Source organism: Lepidochelys kempii, chromosome 5 (assembly GCF_965140285.1).
Source record: "Lepidochelys kempii isolate rLepKem1 chromosome 5, rLepKem1.hap1, whole genome shotgun sequence".
Classification (NCBI taxonomy): domain Eukaryota; kingdom Metazoa; phylum Chordata; order Testudines; family Cheloniidae; genus Lepidochelys; species Lepidochelys kempii.
In genome coordinates, this window is record NC_136384.1 from 44,568,278 (window position 1) to 44,590,844 (window position 22,567).

The 22,567-nt window shown below is 40.9% G+C and overlaps 1 protein-coding gene across 6 annotated transcripts in view; it reads left to right on the forward strand.

Moving 5' to 3' along the window:
• The window catches only part of SERINC5 (serine incorporator 5), a 67,752-nt gene extending 46,152 nt beyond the window's left edge, over positions 1-21,600 (forward strand). For 2 of the 6 annotated variants that reach the window (XM_078852783.1, XM_073344121.2), the window contains exons 9-14: positions 1,177-1,243; positions 5,238-5,277; positions 6,105-6,252; positions 6,579-6,654; positions 15,539-15,661; positions 21,464-21,597. In XM_078852783.1, coding sequence (XP_078708909.1) covers positions 1,177-1,243; positions 5,238-5,277; positions 6,105-6,252; positions 6,579-6,654; positions 15,539-15,661; positions 21,464-21,502 — 493 coding nt within the window. In that variant the 3' untranslated portion in view covers positions 21,503-21,597. Of the gene's footprint in view, positions 1-1,176; positions 1,244-5,237; positions 5,278-6,104; positions 6,253-6,578; positions 6,655-9,911; positions 15,033-15,538; positions 15,662-21,463 lie in introns of those variants that run through there. The other 4 variants (XM_078852782.1, XM_073344125.2, XM_073344124.2 and 1 more) reach the window with 4 other exon arrangements.
• Positions 21,601-22,567: the final 967 nt, after the last annotated feature.

Consider the following 22,567-nt stretch of genomic DNA (forward strand, 5'->3'; position numbering starts at 1 on the left):
TATTCTGGTAACTCCTATCAGACAAGGATCTTGCCATGAATCCATGTATTCATGATCCAGGTTTGATTTATTGCAATGACCAGTTACGTCTACTTTCCACTGGAACAATGAATCTTTCAATCCATAGGGAAAGATTTGTCAGTGTGGAAGACAGACTTTTTAGAGGAGTTGAAACTAGGCTATGGAGCATTCTCTCAGGAAGAGCAGAACCACAAATACCACCATGTTCAGAACTAAATGAGAAACTCCTCCTCAGTATGAGAACCTATACTCTAAATGGTAGGAAGGAAACAAGGGGTATAGTATGTTTTTGTGTTAACATTTCAGTGTGGGTCATGGAGAGTTTGTGTAACATAGCCATCCTTCCTCTCTCAAAATAAGAGCTGGTTTCAGAGAGAAGTTGGGTGGAAACTGGGAAGGATTCCCCCAACAATTTACAGGAAATGGAATAATAATGGTATAAACAGTCTTCCTAGCAAATAGCTCATAAATATTATGAGTTTGTCTCATCTGCAAGGCTGTGACTGTGGTCTTTGTTTACAGGATTGGTCAAAGTAATTGCTGTAAAACTAGTCTGGGAAAGGCGAAACACCCGTCATGCATAGCAGGGAGAACCTGTTCTGAAATGCAAATTTGTGTGTGTTTAGCTTTTAAGTTGATTGCTGGGTGGTGCATTGACATTAATAGAAGTTGTCTAGTTTATTTTTAAGTTCATGATTACGGAATGAGTCTGGTGGTGATCTGTCCTGTAGATTTCTACTTGCACAGAACAAACCTTTCACAGACTTAGCACTTGACTTTACATCCTGTGTTATCACTTCAGTTGTTGAGGGACTGGATCCTTAGGGTATGTCTACACTGCAGCTGAGAGCGAGACTCCCAGCCTGGGGTTACACAGGCTCGTGCTCGGTTCATTTGACTTGGCACACGCTAAACTCAGCAGTGTGGTGGTGGCTCTGGTGGGCATTTGACCTAGTCACCCAAGCTCAGGCCCAGGGGCTTGAGAGCACGAGCTGCAGCTCGAGCCACAGCATCCACAGTGCCATTGCTGGCACACTGCTTGGGCTGGGAGGCTCGTTCCTTCTGCCGGTGTAGACGTTCCCCATGAGATTTCTCAGCATCACAGGAAACATACTTACGCTGCATGTTATGGTGCTGTCTTCTCTTTGATCCTAGTTTGACCTCAACAACTCGTGCAAGCTCTGAAGCACTGAGAGGAATATATGCAACACCTGAAACTGAAGTGAGTTAACTATTCCCCTGAACTGTAACAAACTGCTTCTACCCACAATACCATCTCGGGGCTCACTTTCAAGCTGTCTGTCTTCTGATTGTATGTATTGTTCATTTAGAATTTTCAACCAGAACTTATGAGGATGGTATAAAAGGGTTAGCTGCCTCTTGAGCAACCCCTTGTGGCCACAAGTGGCTCTGCAGGACTCTGCTTCTGTTTCCCCTCTTCAGGCCCCCTGAAGAACTCCATGCAACACTTCTGTAGTTCAGCGATGCCCTTCTTTGTTTTGGGAATGATTGTATTGTTGTAATAAATCCAGCCCCAAAGTTCTCAAATCCCCATCAAGTCTGTGCTCCCAGTCTTCCTGGGACCCCTCATTGCCATTATTAGTTTTTTTTTTCCTGGTTACAGCTACTCTTTAAATTCTATCAGTTATTCAGTAGGTAAATAAAAAGAAAACTAAGATAAATCCTTCTGAATTCCAATAGATTTGAAACTAACCTATTCATACCAAATTCCCTACCTGGAGCCTAGTCCCTTCTTAATAATTTAGGGTTCTCTGTTGGAGCCTGCTCACTCCCAGCTGCCATTCCCTGCCTTGGCAGGCCTTTGCTGACGTCTCTCCCTCCGGCTTCATGCTGGTGTCTTCTCCCTGAGCACATCGTCATTCCCCTCCCATCCTCTCCCTCCCAGCCCTCCCCTCCCCGCTTCCTGCTGCTTTTTAATAAGGTAATCAGCTGACCCCTACTCAGGTGTGCCTTCTGAATAACTAGGGTTGGCTGGCTCCAGGCCTTCAGGGACAAGCCACTCTATTACAGATAGCTACGTAAAAAGCCTATTCACATGCCACATGTTCTTCCTGTCAGGAAAGGTGGAATTTCCTGAGTCTTTACTGCCTGGGCTGGCTCCTCACAGCTCCTGCTGGTCCCTCAGAGGACTTGCCTAATGTGTCCCAAATAGTATGCCACTGTCCTTGCAGTTTTTTTTTTTTCTCTAGCATTCGGCAGACTTCCTGTGATGACAGAGTTTGCATTAAACCGGGGTGTAACTGTTCTCCAGAAGCTCACTTCCTCTCAGTTAGAGGCAGAAAAGAAATATTTATTAGGAATATAGGCAAAGATGAGATCATTATATTTTAGTTGCAGAACAGGGCAGTTGAGAAAATTCAAAAGCAGTAAAACGTGATCAAAAGTATTAGTTCTCCACATCAGGGTTTCTTAATCTCTTCCCACCCAAAACCACTAACACACTTTGTTTTGTTTCTCTTCCCCCATTGTCATGCTATATGTGGTAAAAAATAAGCCATTCTATTGCATACGTACATTTGTTCGCTTCACAAATGTCTAGCAGATGTTGTCAGCTCCCAGTATGGAAGACTGAATTCCCACTTCCGTTCTAGTCCCCTCGTTTTAGTTGCTGTATAGCTTCCATCTGAGGTAGAAATATCCGTGTTTGCTCTTACCCCAAAGGTGAATTCTGTGGGAAATCTTGAGCAAAATAATTCAACCCACTTAACTCTGAGCATTAAAAAAAATCAGCTTTTCCAATATGTTCACTCAGAATTTGTGCGCTCTGCTGTCTAAGTGGGTCAAGCTACATACTTCAAATTTAGCTTTTTTTGTATATCAAGACTTAGAACCAATCCTATGTATTGTAAAAGCTTCTTTCTGGGTGTCATGAAACTTTCTACAGAATCTAAGCTTTCATACTGTCATCTTTAAAAAGTGGTGTTTCTAGCCTTTCTTGGTTGCAAAGATAAGTATATAAAAATACTACAGTAATTAACTGTGAGTATATAACATACATGCAGGTAGTACTCACATAAATCTTTGAAAAATAGTAACTATTGCTTATGCCTGAATAGTAAATAGATATTATTAGCACTCCATTTTGCAAAATCACTGTACTTCAATCATGTGTGCCTGGTACTCAAGGCACATAGACACACAACCTTAATGATGACCCTCTGTACTGGATCCCAATGCACATTTTTTGCCTCCTTACCAATCAGTTGTGCATACTTTGACCCACAATAGCACTTGGGTTGCTTCAGACCCTAGTCTTGTCTTGCTAGCGTGAGAGTTGAAGCAGTTCAAGCTTTATTGTATGTTAGAATGCAAATTTGCTGAATGGGAAGCGAAAGGCACTGGCTGGCACAGCCAGTCTTAGCCTGGTAACCCTGGTCCATTTGTCTGAGAAGGTTGAACTGAGCACTCAACAGTAGAGTTATTTCTAAATCATTGGGAGCATGGCTACACTGGAAACTTCAAAGCGCTGTCATGGGAGCACTCCCGCAGCAGTGCTTTGAAGTGCGAGTGTGGTCACGCGTGAGCGCTGGGGGGGAGTTCTCCCAGCACTCCTGGTAATCCACCTCCACGAGGGGATTAGCTCCGAGCGCTGGGAGCCTGTCTACACTTGTGCTTTAAAGCGCTCAGACTTGCTGCGCTCGGGGGTGATATTTCACACCCCTGAGCCAGCAAGTTACAGCGCTATAAAATGTAAGTGCAGACAAGCCCTTGGTTTTAGAGAGTTATATGGGGACTGTTGCATGTGAATATAAAGCAATGATGGGCAATGGCTAATTAATTCCATTCTGATTGTCTTCCGTGAGGTAAAGGGCCTTTGTCTTTTGACAAGAAATGTAAACATAATTCTGCAGCTGCATCTATTTATACAGAAAGTCTTTCTGTACCTAAACTAGAGATAATTAATTGCTCTGAATGCCTATTTGTATGCATGCCAACAGTACTAATTACATCACTTAATGTGCAAGGCCTGAATTTCTGACACATGTATCCAAAGAAAAAACACTTTCTTTGGAGGAGCCTGGCATTAACTTCAGGATCTTGATATAGCCAAATAATAATGCAAGCGAAAGGCAATAGTTCTTGTCCAAATTTAACTTAAAAAAGTAAAGAACCCTGTTAAACCAAACTATAGGAGGAGCATTTATTCTCCTGTTTCATTAAACTCAGCCAATCTCTTAAGCAGGAACTTTGCTAGTCTTTTTATCATCTTTTGCATCCAGAGAGTATTTAATCATACAAAGCGAGTGTGAAAATCCTTATCTATTAAACTGAAGTATAAAGATCACAAATCTTAAAGTACAACATAATTTCTTGGTATGTATACTTTATTAGACTCCAAAACCGAACACCACCTCCCCCAAAATGAAACCGAAACATATCCGAGAACAACAGGTGTTGGAGATGCAATATAGAAAATGCAGAGTAAATACGTATTTTGTGGAATTGTGCACAAGAAGAGAAATACTGGGAAAACACACAATCAAAGTGCAATGTTCTATATTAACAGGCAGTGGAAATAGGAAAACATGCGGCAGTACCCAAATGCATTTCAGGAGTGTCATTGTGCCACCAGAGAAGTACTAGCTTCTAGACTGAGAAATGAGACTTGTCCACCAAAAAAACAAAACAAAAACCCCTTGCTTACATAAAATGGTATGAAGATAAAGTAACTTTCAGTTTACTACTGCTGGCTCCAACCTTGCAAATGTCTATTTAAGTTTGAGGCTTATATTTGTATAATCAGTCTTGCTGAATGTAGTCAGAATCTCTAATATTCCTTACATTCTCATTTCTATAAAGAAATGTTACTTTTAAAAACACCCGTGACTTTGGTCTGAAAGGAACTACTGTACACAGCCATTTTGCAGCATTACTCCACTGTAGCTACACTACCCTCTTGTCATTTGAATATTGGTCTTAGATTATGTAAAATAGATACATGCAGTATAATTCTCCATAAATGGTTAATTAACACCAAGATAGAGTAGCTGCCTAACTTCCAAAAGGTCTATTGCTGTAAATTGCTTGTCTGTTCCTGATTGAGGCTTTAGTTGTGTTGTCTGTTGCAAATATACAAAGCAATGTTTTTATAAATTAGTATTTGTAATTTAGGCACAACAGGCTGACTTAATCTGCTGATCTGTTTCTCTTTTGTTGCATGAAACCTCTTTGTTAACTTTATGTCTGCCTTGTAGGTAGCTCGTTGCTGCTTTTGCTGTGCACCAGATGGAGATGGTAACTATGCATTCCTTATACATTTTGCTTAGCATTGCTTGTTCCTTTTAGCCCAAACCACAAGAGTATAACTAAGGCCAGGCCCAGTATATACAGAGGTGCGTGTGTCCTAAATTCTGTGGAAATTGAAACTTCTTCAGCAGCATGAAATGCATTGGAAAAAATTATTCAAAAACTAAGACCACTCTGGAATGCTTTAGCTTTAAATATTTATTTTAAAATCTATACAATTTTGTCATTTAAAAAAATTTAAATACTTTAACCACACAAGGATGGAATGGAAATCTCTCCTCTTGCATTATATGAAATAAAAAAAAAGGTGTGAAAGGGGAGTAGCTGCTCTTAACATACTTTCAAAAGGGGGTGTCCTGCTGTCGCTGCCAGATTTGTGTGCTCCGAATTCTGTGCTCTTCTCCTATATTGAGCCTTTGCTCTCTGCCTGGGTGTAGGAACAACAACAAATGGAGTACCAATTGTTGCCCCCTCTGTCAGAAGACCCAGTGGTGTTGGGACTCTCACTTTGGTATCAGCAAGGGAGTACTCCATGGACTGAGACCTAGTACAAAGTGAGGAAGCTCAGGATCCTGTGATCAAGTTAAAACGCCTGAATTCATGACAATACTTAAACATGTGCTTAAATTCCATTCACTTCAATGCAACTTAAGCATGTGCCTGAAGTCAAGAGTATGCTTAAGTTTTCTGCTGGATAAGGATATTGAACTGAACTGGGCCTAAAATTGTTCATTTTAATTAAATCTATAGGATGTGAACTCTACCACTGTTTCCATTCTTGTGTGAAACAACTTCTTGTTCCCTGTTTCATACAGCTGACACCGAAGAGCATGTTGAAGAAAGGGGCGGTCAGACTGTAATATATGATGAAAAGAGAGGCACAGTATACAGCTATGCCTACTTCCACTTCGTTTTCTTCTTGGCTTCTCTCTACGTGATGATGACAGTAACTCACTGGTTCCAGTAAGTAAACTTCATGGAAAAATCTTAACATTCATGTAATGTTACTGGACGGCTCTCAATGTAGGAGTACAGTTGAAATACCCAAAACTGGAGCGGTTACATCTTGCCTCCTGGTTGAGAGAGGGAGAGAATAAGCAGTCTGTCCTGGCTGTTACCTGAACAGAGCTGTTCAAAGAGCTGTTCACCTGCTCCCAGGTTCAAAATTAGGTTGCTGGCGGTCAGTAACTTTCTCAAAATGAGCAGAGGGAAACAAATCTAAAATAGGAACGGTGAGTGTAACCGCTTACTGCATTTCTTGTCACCTTTTCCCTTCATCTCTTTAACAGTTATGAAAGTGCTGAGATTGAAAAATTCTTCAGTGGAACCTGGTCCATCTTCTGGATTAAGATGGCGTCATGTTGGGTGTGTGTCCTACTCTACCTATGGACTCTCATAGCACCTCTCTGCTGTCCAACCCGACAATTCTCAGTGTGAGACTTCACAAGCGCGATCGTTACAAATACTTCAGTCACTTTGTGCTGGAGAAATAAGTCTATCAATCAGGTGTCTTAACATGCTGGTTAGTTACCTCTTGTCAGATGAAACATAGATCTGAAGACTTCCTCTTTTTTAACCATGTTTTTTAACTGTCTGAACAAAAATGTAACTCCAAGGAACAAATCTACTGAAAGACAGTGTTGCAACACTGATGCAGAAGGGTGGGGAAAATATGGGTGATGGTACATAAACTGGAATAAATAAAACTGTTGTAGAATAACTGACCATCTGACTTTATTGGCAAGAAGAGCAAAGCCAAACCTAGTGCAAAGTGTATCTTTCCCTCCTGTGGAATGTCAGATACCTTGTAACAAAAGGAAATGTATTTGTTTTTATACTTTTCATTACTGATGCCATTTACAGCGGTGGTGATTCAAATTCAAACTATCCTTTTATACTTCACACAAGTCTTGATGCCTGTCTCCAGATAACTTTCTCCACAAATGCACCTAAAGTACTACTTCAGTAGTAGAAAACGAGTAAATGTTTGACTGGGGTGGGAGTTGGGCAATGTATCTGCTCAAAGGTTTCTAAATATATTAAATTACTCAATATGTATATATATTAAGTTATTACAAATATGGCATGATAGAGAAACATACCAATGGCAATAGAAATATTTATTATGTAAACTGAAAGGCACCTTTTAAGTACAATTGATCATATGGAGCGCTAGGAGACATATATCTGAAATATTCAGAGATACTAAATATTGTTAAAGGAAATGCTGTTTTTGTCTTTTTTATCTTCAGATTTCTACAGATGCTAAATTGTAGTATAATTCAAAACAGACCCAATTATCAGCGAAATGTGAATGCTGCATGTGTAGCATAAACTATCGTAATGGAATTCTGAGGGATTTGTTTTGCAAGCAGTAACTGAGTGCAAACTGCCCAGTCTGTACAGGGATATTATGCATGGTACATTCTTTATTAAAGGAAAATCACAATGTGTGCCACACAATCAAAGGAGATTCTAAGAAAATATAGGGAAACATTGCTCAACATCTTTAACCTTAAAAATGAGAGTGCTGAGCATTATTTTTGTCTAAATATTTACCCACATTTAGAGGTTTCCCTCAGACTTTAACCTCAAATTTTCACTACTAATTTCCTAATACTTTAACGTTGGGTTATGGCCAGGAAAGGAACTATGTAAAATGGCATCACCTTACTCAATATGTCTGCGTCTTGGGTATTTAGAGTTGTGCACTTTTTTGGGAAAAATATTTTTCTACTTCTTTACTTCAGCTCCCTATAATGGCACAGCAGTGCTATGAGAGTGTGAGCAAAATTCTATTCTAGTGACACATCATTAACAGTTTGGCCAGTTAAATTCCATGTGGAGAATCTTCCCAGCAAGTTAAACGATTTTTTAAATATGAATGGAATAAATGTGGTCAGGAGATTACTGAGCCAATAAACATGGACCCTTCATTGCCGTTATTAGTTAGTTTTTTTTCCTGGTTAGAACTACTCTTTATATCAGTTATTCAGTAGGTAAATAAAAAGAAAACTAATATGAATCCTTCTGAATTCCAATAGTTTTGAAACTAACCTATTCATACCAGTTTGTCAAATTAAAATAGAAAGAAAACTATCCACTGTGATATGACTGTGCTGTCCGTGGAACTACAAAAAGTTAGTGAGCTTTACTTCTGTGCTGGCCAGAAGCTGGGAATGGGTGAGAGGGGATGGATCACTTGATGATTACCTGTCTGGTCATTCTCTCTGAAACACCTGGCACTGGCCACTGCTGGAAGACATGATACTGGGCCACATGGATCTTTGGTCTGACCCAGTATAGCCGTTCTTCTGTTCATCTTTTTTTATTTATTTTTTTTTAAACTTGGACCCTTTCTTTAGGAATCGAATACTTGTAGTTTAGTGTGTTAAAAGGAAAAAACCCACATGATTCTGATGTAAATAGATGGTCTATGAACACATTATCATGCCTTGATTGTCTGTTTTGCCATAATTATGGGAGTTCTATTGCTGCCATATTACTTGGCACTTACTATGATAGATTTGTTCGGTTAATGCTATCTCTAGTACTTCTAACATGCATATCACTGGCATACACTGAGGGGTAAGATGGAGAATTCTGGTTCCTGGCTTTAGCAGGAGTTAGATGCAGTTTTTTATAGCCAAGGTATAGGTACCCTCTTTCGTCAGCTTATTGTTTGACTTTCCTTTTCTCCCAGGTCTTTTCCCTAAACAACCCTTACAAAAACAAAACATACCATCCAGTGCTAGCTTCCAGTATTGCATTTTAACAACTCAGAAAAACCGTTTGCTTAATGCTAAGAACGATCATTGAAATAAAGAGCAGAAATAAACCTTTCCCCATTGCTACTGGGGGAAGGGAATGAGCGCTCCTAAAGACCTCTCAGGTTAAAGATTTCTGGGCTTTCTCCTTGGAACCAGAAGGGCAGGAAGTGACTGTCTCATTCTGGGGTCTGAGTTGATCTGATATGGCTCTGTAAGGGTTGAATTACTCCCAAACCCTGCACATCCTCCTCCCTCAAGTAAACTCTGCAGAGTTCGTGAAGTCCTATAAACTTATGCTACTAACCCCACTGTTCCCAGGGGCTTAGATATCCATCAGAATCCCCTCCATGCTGAAAACTGATGTGTGGGTTTCTTTGGTATGGCCGTGAATCTTTCCCCATTTTCTCTCACCCACACCCCAACACCACTTCAGTTTAAATAAGTTTTGTTATGTTACAAAGGTGAATAAATAGTTTTCTGGGTTTTGATTGATTATGCTTCCATTTTGAAGGCTCTGATCCTGCACGGAGACCGCGCACCTGTTTAGAGTCCCATTGAAATCTGAAATAAAGCAAGAGAGTAAGGACCATGAGATAACAACTAGGGGTCATCTTGCCCAAATTGTAATGTTTACAGTGAGAAGAACAGGAAAAGCTGCAACTTTGGGCAAATTGTATAGAACATTCAGATACACTGTAATTATTAAAAAAAAAAAAAAAAAGAATTATTTTTTCAAACGAGAAGAAATTATCGCTAGTGTTTAGCCAGTCGAGAGCTGATAAACTGAAATTCCAAATTTTCTTCTGATTTGTATAATTATAGGTTTTTCAAACTGTTTTGATTTGGTTTTAGGACTCTGAACTGCAATCAAGGTACAGTCCAGAAAATCTGAATGAAATTCCCTAATGTTCAAATATCTGTAAGTGTAGTATTGAGGTGTCATATACATCCATGGTATGAAAAACAAGTGTATTAAAATATTAATGTTTTTGTGACTATATTATGGCTTAACTCCTTCAGGTATCTTTTAAAATGTGTATTGGCCAAGGCATCCACTAATAGCGAGACTATAGGCAATATCTGTATACAAAAAAAAAATCCTTATGTGTATATACTGCATACTCATTGTAGTTCAGTTTATGCAGGGCAATAGCTATTTTGCACAGAGGAAATGATGGCCGCATAAGGAAAGAAGAGGCAACAGTCATTCTTTCTCCTCCTGAACTTGCATCCCTGAGTCCACCACACAGGCCCGTCTCACAAAGTACATGTGCATAGGGTTTGCAGAATTTGGGTAGGATGCAAAGGGAGCAGTGGAGGATGACTCTACACTGCATTATCCCACTCCAAACTAACGTTGTGTGAGCCATGCTACCAGAAGGAGAACGCCCAGAGAGTAACTTGCAGGGGCTGTTCCTTTATACAGATGTCCAAGATCCATTTGGATCACCGGACATCTGTGCAGATGGAAAGGTGTGCCTGTTTCCCCTGTCTGGAGAAGATGACATCACCTTGGGTCTCCTTGAGTGTAGGCCCATGGAGTTTCCTCAATCAATGTATTCCCTCCTGCAGGCCAGGGGAATATTAGGGGGCTTAGTGTAGTTTTTAAAAAATTCTACTGTGAACTTCCTGTTGACAGCTATTTGTGTGATTCCTAAAGTCACGTGTTAGGGTCTGTCACAATTCAGGATATCCAGCTCATTGATCATTATCTGCTCAGGTGAACATGCATTTTTAAAAGTGCCTATTAGACATATCTCTGCCATAAATAATAATTCAGTTGAGACTCAAACTGGAAGAACTGAACTGAGCCTATGATTCAATGGTGCTGCCTCATACACCACCTCCGACCTTAAGATGTGCTAATACTTACTGTGCATATGAAAGACTCCTGTTTTTTTGAATCTATACTTGACAAAATTCTGTGGTAGGACTCTGATGCAAGCTACTGCTCTGTAGTAATCAGGAATAGGAGATGCTATGGAAAGACTTTTTAGAGGATGGAATGAGAAGCTCTTAGTGTCTAATGCTTCAGTGTTCTATAAAATGCTTGTCATGAGTCATGTATTAGGACAGTAGCTAAATAAGTAAGAGGAGAACTTTATCTCCCCATGCATTTATTGTGTAAGCTAGATAGCCGCACCTACTGGTAGACACCCAGTACTCTCTTTTGCCCTGCCATGTGCCTTGTATATATCTTTGTTCTTTTGACTTATTGTGGAACTGAGGTTTAAATGGGTTGTGTTAGTCTGCCTTTTAAAATTTGCAAGAATCTTGAAAGCTACCCACTTTCACAAAGAGCTGTTCCACCTCTGAGAATGGGAAGCCTATTACTGTTAATAGGCTAAACCCATTCTTCCTTTGTTCCTCCTTCCAGAAGTCCATTCCAGTTTAATTTGTATTTAAATTAAAATGCTTGCTCAAGTTTTATTTCAAGACGGTCCCTTGTATTGGAGGAAACATGGTTTTGCTTTGCAGTAAGTTTGTGTTTTGTTGAGGTTTTCCTCTACTTCAGAAACTACATTGGTTCTGAATAATTTTTTCTTCTTTCCTGCTGCACTTGTGCTTGAGCCTGGAGCAAACTCCCATTCCTTTATTTGTGTCAGCAATGACCATGAAAGCAATTGTGAGAACCCAAATTCACTCCAATTAGAAGTCAAGGAGACTTTGGAGAGAGCAAGCCTCCTAACCAAAATAGCTGGATTAGCAAACAAGGCCAAAAACACTTATAAGGACCAAGTGAAAGGCAAATGGACTTGTCTGTGCTCCATTTTCCCACAGTGTGATAGTTCCTCAAAGTATTCAGGCTCCATGAGCAGGCAGATGCTGGGACATGTAAATGTAAATTGTGCTTACATTTGAAAGGATCACAACATTTTATATGCTAAGCTTTGAACTCTTTAAATCACTTCAGACTTCAATAATTTCAATTGAAATTTGGATTGGCTTTTTAAAAATATTAAGTCAATTACTTACCCATTTAATTTTGTTAAAGCTTTACTGTGGTAGTCTGGATTTTCATGTATACCCATCAGGGAACTAAAACAGTAGAGAGTGATTAAGATGAATCACTCTAGTTGCAAACACCTCCAGAGAGGTACCAACCTTTGGGGATATTTGCATGCACTGGTTCAAACTGGGTTCCTGGAAACCAACAGGCACAGGGCTTTTGGCATAAAAAGTCTTGAGTTTAAATTGATACAGGGCCTTTCTGATCCAGCAAACAGGACCTTCTATCCAAAGATGGCCCAACCCTTGCAGAAAGATTGGAGAAATCTTGGCTTAATAGGACCCCCATAAGACTACTGGTGACCTCTGGAAAAAATTTTTAGCATGTGTATAGGAGTGTTTATTTTTTGTATGTTTTCTCTGTAATGCTTTTACCCTAAGAATAAATGTGCTTTGCTTTGTGAAGGATGGTTGGTAACTGGTGCACACTGTTCTACCCCTTGTAGAAAGGTTAACTGGCCAGACCTGCTGGGGAAATCCCACTGAAATGCAGAGGGAAGAACTGCAAACCTAACCTCCCAGTCTGGATGGAAAGAGACACTGTTGTCCAGGGAAGGTGACAGCTGGAAGTCTGAAACTTTAAGCTGGTGCCCTTGAGGAAGACTGGGGGTGGGGAAGAGCATTTAACCCTGAAACTGTGATGGATCGCTCCGATCAGGAAAGCATTAGCACCATCATGCAAAAGTTTAGTCTCTGGCAGTCCTTTATTTCCAATCAATGCATCAGGAGAATGTAGGCAATCGGAATGTAATTACCCTGCTTGTAACTTGGCTAGTACACCAGGTCTATCAGCACGTTTCAAAAACTGACCTGGAAGCTTTAATCAGATCAGTAACAAAACAATCCACTGACTTTCCTAATTATTTCTAACACTCTAAGCTATTCGGTTTTTCTCCAAAACAGGATTGTAAAATGTTATTGGGCACCCTCATATGCATCTTTCATGTGGTAAACTAGAAAACTTATCTGCAACTGAGGCTTGATAGTACTTACAATGTCCTCACTTTAGTCTTAATTTTGGTCTCCAGAAATATTTGTGTCTTCCTCCATTTGTAGGTCCTTGTTTTGTTAGCCTTCTCTCTCCTTGGTATCTTAAGGAAATATAAGCAACTGAAAACTGGCCAGATTCCTACTCCTAGTTGCTAAAATTGGGAAATGTTTTCAGTGATAGTAAACAGCAGAGTTTCGTAATTTGTACCTGGTGATCTTTTCTCTTTGGGACTTGAAAGGGAAATGGGGATCAGTTCCAGTATTCAAAACAGCAGACCCACCTACTTTTTGCCTCCATGCTAAAATTATATTTTTCCGATCTCTGTAAAGCAGAATCTAGCCCTTCCACTCCGGAACCTCCTGAAGGAGGAAAATGCATCATGAATGCAGTGGAATTTTATTCTCTTAATATTCTGGTTTTTAAAGGATTGTGTAAACATTGTCTACACTGGTGCTTTACTTGCCTCTATAAAAGGGAATCACAGGGACCATACATTTTAAAGGCCTTGACATTTTTATATTTGACTCCCAACCCTCCAATCCCCTGTTAACATGTATTATTGTACTTCCCACATCTGAAAGGGAAATGCCAGAAATGAGGGATATCTATATCACAGATATGTCACAGATATGTCAGTTGGCTTGGATTAGTGAGGCCTGTCATGATGATTCAATCTCTAACATGGGAGGAGGCTTTCTAGCTTTTGAAGTAGACCTTAAACCCACTAACCTCACTAATAGTTATGGTTTTTAATGTGACTTAAAGCTGTTCCACATCTGTCAATGTTTTATAAATCATATAGTTTGAAATTGTGTATTTCAAACACATGACTTGGGGAAATAAGTCAGTTTTTCCTGCTCTGACTACTGTAGATCAGAAGCCATTTGCACAAATCTCTTAACTGCTATTGTCAGTCTTGAAGTCTTTTCAGCATTTTGAGGTTCTGATAAATCAAAGCTGGGGGGTGCAGTACTGTAGTTGTATGTTTGCCAAAGAATTCTCAATCCGAAGCGTAGACACATTTTGGAAAACCATAAGGAAATCATGTAACGTTACTCATACCTTAACTTTTTATTTTTCTCCTACTGAAATATATCCAGATGTTTAGATGTTATTGGGCGGTATTTGTGAGCCTGATGTAAAGAGAATTAATTTGTTAGAGATACTTTCAGCTTGAGCCTAGTACCAAAATTTAGAATATAAAAATCCAGAAAATTATTGACAAGAAATAAGGTCCATTGTACTGCTTTATTTACCACAAATTGAAGTTTAATTTTCCATGTCCTTTCCAAAAATGGGGGATGCAAAATATCCAAAACTTAACATTTTAAAATGTTTTTTTTTAAATGTGAGTCTTTTTTTTAAAGTTCTTTTTAATTTAAAAAAAAATTTCAAATAAGCTTTTTTATCTCTTGGTGTACTTTTTTAAAAAATTTTATTCCAATAACATGGATGTTTGCTAGTTTAAGCTTATTTAACTGTTTGTGAATGTTATGATCTGTAGCAACTTTGACTGTTTTTGAAGTTTGAGAGCTGTTAAGGATTTCAGAACTTAATTTCTTAATTGCAAAATCAACTATAAACAGTTTTGTCTTTTTAAAGCATGTTAATGGGTTTTCAAGAAACATTTCTTTTATATATGGATAGTGTAAGCTGTTATAGTTTTAATGTTTAATAGACCAATGAAGTTCTGCCTGTTTGAAATTACAATGAATTGTTTTACATGTACAAAGTTTTAGAAATCTAACTGTGTAATTTAATAAAGTTTGTATTAAATTTATTTAGTTCTTTGGCAGATACATCTTTAGGGCATAACTGGTTGAGGGAAAATTTCATTTTTATTAAATGTTTTTCTGTGTTTGGGAATTTGTCTGAGAATTTCTGAAGTCTGTCCTGCAGTAATGTATGGACTTCATATCTATTGCCAGTTGTATGAGCTGGTCTGTTTATCTGTTGGACATGTGACATTCACTCATGCTCCACCAGAATATGAATAGTCGTGACAGATCTGTCAGTGGAATCTGGTCAAATGACTGACGAAGAGATTGCAATTACAATTCCCTTCTTTTGACAGTGTTTTTAGCTTATATTTTCCTGCCAAGTAGGTGCTGATATAATCATTTTAAAGATGGGTAGGTCGAAGCAGAGTGATTCACTTAACCCAAGATTGCACAACAATCAGATAAAACTGAACCTAGAAAACCGAGAGTTCTACTTCACTGTTCTATCCAGACTGCCATATTCCTAGGTCTAAAGGCTACCTCTAAAACTGAACAGAAACCATGCTGCTCACTATTAACATTTTCTGGTCTGCACAGTTTTTGTACCACTGACTATATAGCAACAAACGTAGTTAAAACAGTAGCACCCCCTACTGTGGGATGTTGGCACTAGAGAGTTGTGCTGCTTTTAAACTGCTACAGCTACAAACTGTCGATATTCTAAGATACCTGCATTTTGATTTCTTCTCTTTTTGCAGCGTGGTGTTCTGACTGCCTTTTCTGGCCAATATTATCCACCCACTCCTCTGCCTGGCTACTTGGCAGAACATTTTTCATGTTTGAATAGATCCTGTGAGTCAGTGATGGGACAAGCTGAGCAGGTGAGTGCTTCCCAAAGGAGAATGTGAAAAGAACAGGCCTGTACCAGGACCTGTAGTAAGGGAAGAGTTTTGATTTGGAGATCTAGGGCCTGATCCTGCCCTGGCATAGATCATTTCTGAAAATGGCCTCTGTGCAGAGGAACCTTTCTGGCTAGCAGAGAGCTGTGGTGAAGGCCCCGCACCAGCCCAACTCCACTTCCAATCCCAATCCCTGATCTGCCTCCTATGCCAGGAACCCCACGGGAGTGCACGGCGCTATTGATATTCTCTGCTCTCCAGGAACCAGAGGGATCCATGGGAAGCAGAGAATAAGGCAGAGCACTAGGCTAACTTACACCGCAGGGCCTGCCTGCCTCCAGCCTGGGTGGTGAGCACAAAGAGGGTGAATGCCTCAAGCATAGGAATAGAGTAGCCATCAGTCTCCAGGGTCTCAAGGCTGTAGCAGCACAGCTCTCTTGAATGTGCTTGAATGGGAGCCTGTAGATTTCCAGGTGTAGCCCAGCTTACTCCTTTTTCTGACTGAACATTTCTAGCCTCCTTCATTGCAGTGAGAGCTTTAAAAATAGAACTCCCTATAATGTTCAGTTTGTCACACTAGTTTTTCCTACAGTTGGCCTTCTGGTCCCATGAAGCCGATGGCCACAGCTCCTTCAATTCTATGGCAGGCCCCTAAATATTTTGTAGGGGCAATGCTGCCGGGTCCGCCCTGGTGGTGACAGGGCTGTTGTGAGATCCCACTCAGATCTTCTCACTTGGACTCTGATGCTCCTTCTGAGGCCTTGTTGAAGTCACTTAATCTCCTGGTCTTGTTTCCTATCTGTAAAATGGGGCTAATCAACTTATTCTGAGTTTTATCCACAGAACCATCCTTCGTCCTTTAAAACTGAAAGACCTAATAGAGCTACTGGCTCTTGTACTGAAGCTGTTCTTGCAGTGCAAATCAAGGGGAATGGTAATATTTAACCTCTAGAATATTTATACCAAGGAGGAATGTTGTTTTTCCAGGCCATCAAAGGCAGAATTTTGCTGTTGCAGCAGTGTAGTCCCCAAGAAATGTATTGCACAGCACCCCAGCTTGCAGCCTGGCGCAACTTCTTTCCCAAGCTAAGCGCAAAGACACTAACCCGCATTTTACTGAAGACAGCCCTGGGGGCTAAATTATGGACCCCTTCCTCACCCCCTGCTCTGTCTACACTACAAAATTATGTTGACCTAACTTGCAGTGGCATACAGCCACCGCAGTTGTTAAATTAATTGTGTGCGCGCACACTTGGCTCCTTGTGTCAGCAGTGTGTGCTCTCACCAGGAGCGCGTGTGTCAATTGTATTGGCACTGTGGGATGGCTCCTGGAGGCCAGTAACAGTTGACATAAGCAACACGTGTCTACACTGACCCTGTCTCCACCTAGTTACATTGACTGTGACTCTCTGCCGATCAGGGAGGTGGTGTTACTAAATCGGCACAGAGAGGCGATTAGGTCAACTGGAGCCAAATTTAAGTGAAGACGCTTCCACAGCTAGGTCGACACAAGGCAGCTTATGTCCACCTAACCCTGTAGTGTAGACCAGGCCTCAGTGTCTGTGGTGAGCTTGGAAAAGAAGTGCCAGACTGCATGCTGGGGTGCTTTGTAATGAGCTCCTTTCTGGCTATACTGCTGCTGCAGTGGAAATTTTTGCCTCTGAGTGCCAGGAAAGATAACACTCCCCCTTGGCATGAATGTGCTGATTAAATGTTACCATTCCCATGGAGCTGTACTACGCTAACAGCTGCTCTACAAAGTGTCTGAAGCAGCTTTCAATAAGTATTCATTAAGAAAAATGTTAATTTTGGCTTTGCATGTCCATGCAAACATGGCAATCATCTGGGAAACTATGGAACTGTAACAGTGGAGAGGTGGTTATTAGTACCCTTAACTACTGGTCAGTGGTGGGACCCACACTTCTAGCTATAACCACTCCCTGCCCCCTTCTCCATTTTGCAAGAGACAAACAAGACCCTGCGCTGGATGGAATTTTCCTAAGCAGTCTATTTCAAATTTTCCCTGAATTTGTGTAACCAAGAGTTCTTCCTTACTTCCCATTTTCAAACCGAATAACATGTGGTATCAGTTGTGAGAGATGTCTTCAATTTTCAGCTATTTTACTCTTGGGGAAAATCTGAAAAATAAACACTTTGTACACAGTCAAATTTTTGTGACAGATGTCTGCACCGTAGTTAATACCATGACTGAACAGCATCCATGAGAGAGAGAGCCTCAATCTTTTCAAATCCTATTCAATGTTGAGTGGACAAGTAGAGAGGAGAGGAGCCCTGCCTTGGCAAACCAGTGGGGGCCCAGTTGAGCACCGCTAAAAAGAAACTTTTAACCAAAGCTTTTTGACAAAATGTTGTTGCAAACAGATCTAGCTGATGTAACAAAGTAGCTGGTGAAAGTACTAATGGCAGCCCCAAGTATTCAAAAACCTTGAGTCAGACCTCAAAATCATGATTGGCTTAAATCAAGACGGTTGTTTTAAAAAAAACCCCAACATTCTGCAGGTCATCTTTGCCTTGTTTCTTAGCCGTCAGGGTGTACTCCAATCACATGTTCAAAGTTTGTCTCTACAACGATGAGTTATGGCATTTATGGGGGCTATAGTGGGTCACAAATTGTATTTGAGTCAACAAGGTGACACAGTTGCAAAGGAGTCAAATATGCTGGGGTGTTCTCACAAGAGTGTCATCTGTAAGACACAGGAGGTAGTTGTCACGCTTTACTTGGCACTGGTGAGGCCTCAGCTAGAGTACTGTGTCTAATTCTAGGTGCCACACTTTGTCCATAGGAGAGCAACAAAAATGAAAAAAGGTTTAGGAAAGCTGATCTCTGAGGAAAGGTTAAAAGTATCTGAGCATGCTCAGTCTTTAGTAAAGATTGAGGAGGGACCTGATAGCAGTTTTCTCATACGTTAGGTCTGTAGCAAAGAAAGCGGTGATCAGTTGTTCTGTATGTGCCCTGAAGGTAGGACAAGAAACACTGGGCTTAATCTGCAGCAAGGGAGATTTAGGTTAGGTACCAGGAGAAACTTTCTAACTGTAAGGGTAGTTAAGCCGTGAAGTAGGTTTCCAAAGGAGGCAGTAGAATCCCTGTCATTGATAGTCTTTTAGAACAGTTTAAACACCTGTCAGGGATGGTCTTGGTATACTGGGTCCTGCCTGAGCATGGTGGGGGGTGGCTGCTAGATAACCTCTCAAGGTCCCTTCCTGCCCTACATTTCTATGAGGGCTAGAAACTTACCTTCTCTAAATGAAAGCTTAGATTCTTATGGAATCTCTTGACCCCTGGAGCTTAAAGAAAAGCAAACTGTCATGAGACTTGATAAAATCGTGAGTTGGCAATGCTTTGAAACTCAACAGTTATAACTACCTGTTGACATTTTAAACTTAAATATAAAACCAAGTAGCCTGCTATGTTTGAGATGTGTGAAAAAGTTTGGCATTTTTGGGACTTTGGTGGCTTAGCTGGAGGAATTTACAGAAATGTTAGGAAAGAAGGGCCAAACTTCCACAAGGAGTATAGTACTGTTTCCTCTGCAAAAGTTAGTAAATATAATCCTAAAGAGATGCAAATTTCAGCTCTCGTGTAAAGAGAGATTGTGCCAAATATGGAGACTAAACTCAATCCTTTAAGTGTAAAACAGGGATTCCAATTCTTCACTGCAAAATCTCAGTGCAGCCTTACCTCTGAATTTACAACTCCTATTTCCAGAATTCTGCATATTCCTATTAAAGGGAAATCCTGGCTGCTTGGGTTTGATGATTTGTACTTAATCTTCCTTGAAGGTCTGTGAGGAACTGAAGCTTCTGACATCTATTTACAGTGGTATTTTACCATTTGTCATGTTAATGAAAGAGTTAACAAATTGTGGCACTGACCATGAGATCTTTGATCCAGGGGTAATCACTTGGTGGCCATTGGAGAATGCAAAGTGCTTTTCAGGGGGTACTTTCATTCAAGTAGAATTTACCCTCACAACACCTATGGGAGAAAAATGACTAGGCCCATTTTACAGCTGTGGAACTGTAACTTGGATTTTAACTTGCCAAAGCCATAGTACAGGAATACAGCTCAGATCTCCTGACTCATTCTGAGTTTTATCCACAGAACCATCCTTTGTCCTTTTTAAAACTGAAAGAAGGTTTCAGCATTTCCACTTTGATGCAAAGGTTGGAAGAATGAAAGTGGGGAAAATTAATTCTGCTGCTTCGTTTGTCCTGCCATGCTTGCCCAACTTCATATCGGCCCCATGCTCTGTATCCCTTCTCAAGCCTGCAAGGGTGGAGTCAGAAAGTTCCCCTCTCATTTTTCTTCCCCAAATGAGTGTTGGGTAATGCTGGCAAAATGCAGACAGGGTGATGCAAGTTTCTAAGTTGGTGTGTTAGTGACCAAATCAGCAACCAAATCCCAGCAATCCGCATCCATAATATATCCCCCTGGTAGCTCCAGCTGTAGACTTTGCTCCTCACATCCTCTGTGAAAACTGTTGAGCACTGCTGCTGATGCAGAACTCCTGCCACATTCCACCCCATTGATGGCAGCTTCTCCATGGCTGTGTATGCAAGTCTGGATAGTTACATGGCCGTGGATTTGAATCCTCAGATTTCTCTCAAGGGGAGTAAAAGTCACCATCTGCATAGGTCGGTGAATTCATTCAGGAAGTGTGTCTGTACGGACTTGAAGAATAGAAACTAGGTATTGTACAGAATGGGGCTAGGAGATTGAGGAAAACGCTATTGGTGTGCTAACTTTTAGGCTATGAGGGGACAAATTTTCCTTGGTGTAACTCTGACACCAATCCAGATAAATTTGACCTGGTGGCAAATCTCAAAAGATGATGATGTAAGCGCCAAAGCAGCTCACTTACTGCGTGTCCTGTGGCAGTATCGCGAGTGGCTTAACAGTTCAGTTCTCGAGTGGCAGTCCTTGTCACAAATAGTGCAGGCATACAGTGCACCACCAGAGGATGAAGCTGGTGCACTACTAGTGCTTAAGTCTTGCTGTGCTTTCCTCTCGCAGCCATGTCTTTTCAGCCTCTGGCTCCCTGGCATAGCGCAGGACTCCCGCATGCTAGCTGCATCTCCCCACTTGTGGGGTTGATGTTGAAAGTTTTCAAATCCTTCTTGCAAACGTCCTTGAACCTGAGCTTTGGTTGGCCCAGTAGCTTTGGCATCGCAAGTTCTCCTCATAGGAGATCCTTTGAAATGCGTCCATAGTCCATCCAGTGCAGATGACCAAGCTAAGGGCAACATCTGTGTTTGCATGTAGTGATTAGACTTGGCAATTTTGCTTTCTCAGGTGTCACTTTTTTTTTTTTTTCTTCCCCCAATGAGTGGAAGGTGTTTAGCTTTCCTCCATGCCTGCTGCAAGTGGGCCAGGTCTCCCCACCGTACAGCAGCGCATGGCTGGTAGACCTGTATCCTGATGTTCAATGTTAGTTTCCTGTGATTCGACATGTGCTCGGTCAATTGACCGAATGTGGTAGCTGATTTTCTGATGTGAGAATTAACTTTGATAACTTATCTCGAGATTACTAATACGGTTGATCCTAGATCGCAGAACCTTTGTGCACAACTTCTAGCATGGTTTCAGCTATTGATATCTCTGGTGCAGCAAACATGTCTTGTGCCATAAACATTGTCTTTAGACGATTAGTCCAGATTCATAACAAGTTGTCACAACACTACTGAAAAGTTGTTGAAGCTCCTCTTCATTGTCTGTGATGAGCCCTGTGATGTTGGTGACTGACTTTGCCTTTTGCTCTAAAGTGTGCAATGCTGAAGAGTTTTCCATTTGCTCTTGGATGAAGATGTATGACCTTGGGGCTAGATGAGAAGCATGCCAAAGAGGCAGAGAAGAAAAGACCGAAGAATCCCTGTTCGACACCCCTGTGGATTAGATTAATCCCCATCATACTGTACTGTAGCCTTCATGCCATCATAGAAGGATTGAATCACAGTGAGGATTGGGGTGGGGTGGGGAGCCAATTCTTTCTAGCAAGTGAAAAAGACCTTTCTTCTGCCCAGGTCAAAAGCTGTTGTAAGATCTATGAAGGCCACACAGAAAGGTTTTTCCTTGTTCTTGACACTTTTCTTGCAGTTGCCTCTATGCAAAGACCATGTCGATAATAGATCTACTGGCATGGAAGCTGCATGGACTCTCTGCATAAACATGTTCAGCAAGAACTTGCAAAACATGAACAGCAAGAACCCAAAATACACCTGCACTGTGCGAACGCCTCACCAGCAGCACTAAAAAGAGAACTTATTCTGCAGTTGTTCCAATCACTTCAATCTCCTTTTGTTTTAATACGTTTTGATGTTCATATCCTTTATGGCTTGTGGTACCCTATCTTCCCCCCACAAGCCATTGTGCTGATGTTTAAGCACAACCAGTCCTCATTTGGCCTAAGGTGTCTAATACCTTAGGGACCAGCCATATTCCAAGATTTTCTGCCAGGCTGCTGGGAGATGAGGGAAAGAGGCATTTTCTAACCTTTGGGGAACATGATGGGACTCCTGAAAACTCCATACTCTCTGCCCCCTCCCTCCATCTATGTTCCTTAAGATGACTAATCTCCCCAATAGCTGTAATCGCTCTCATTAGGAACCCACATGATAGTGTGGCTGATGTGATTAGGCCCTATGATGGTGTCCCCTGAATAGACATATCACCTACACATTTACCAATGTGATATATGCCATCATGTGCCAGCAATGCCCCTCTGCCATGTACATTGGCCAGACCGGACAGTCTCTACGTAAAAGAATAAATGGACACAAATCAGACATCAAAAATTATAACATTCAAAAACCAGTTGGAGAACATTTCAATCTCTCTGGTCACTCAATTACAGACCTAAAAGTCCCAAT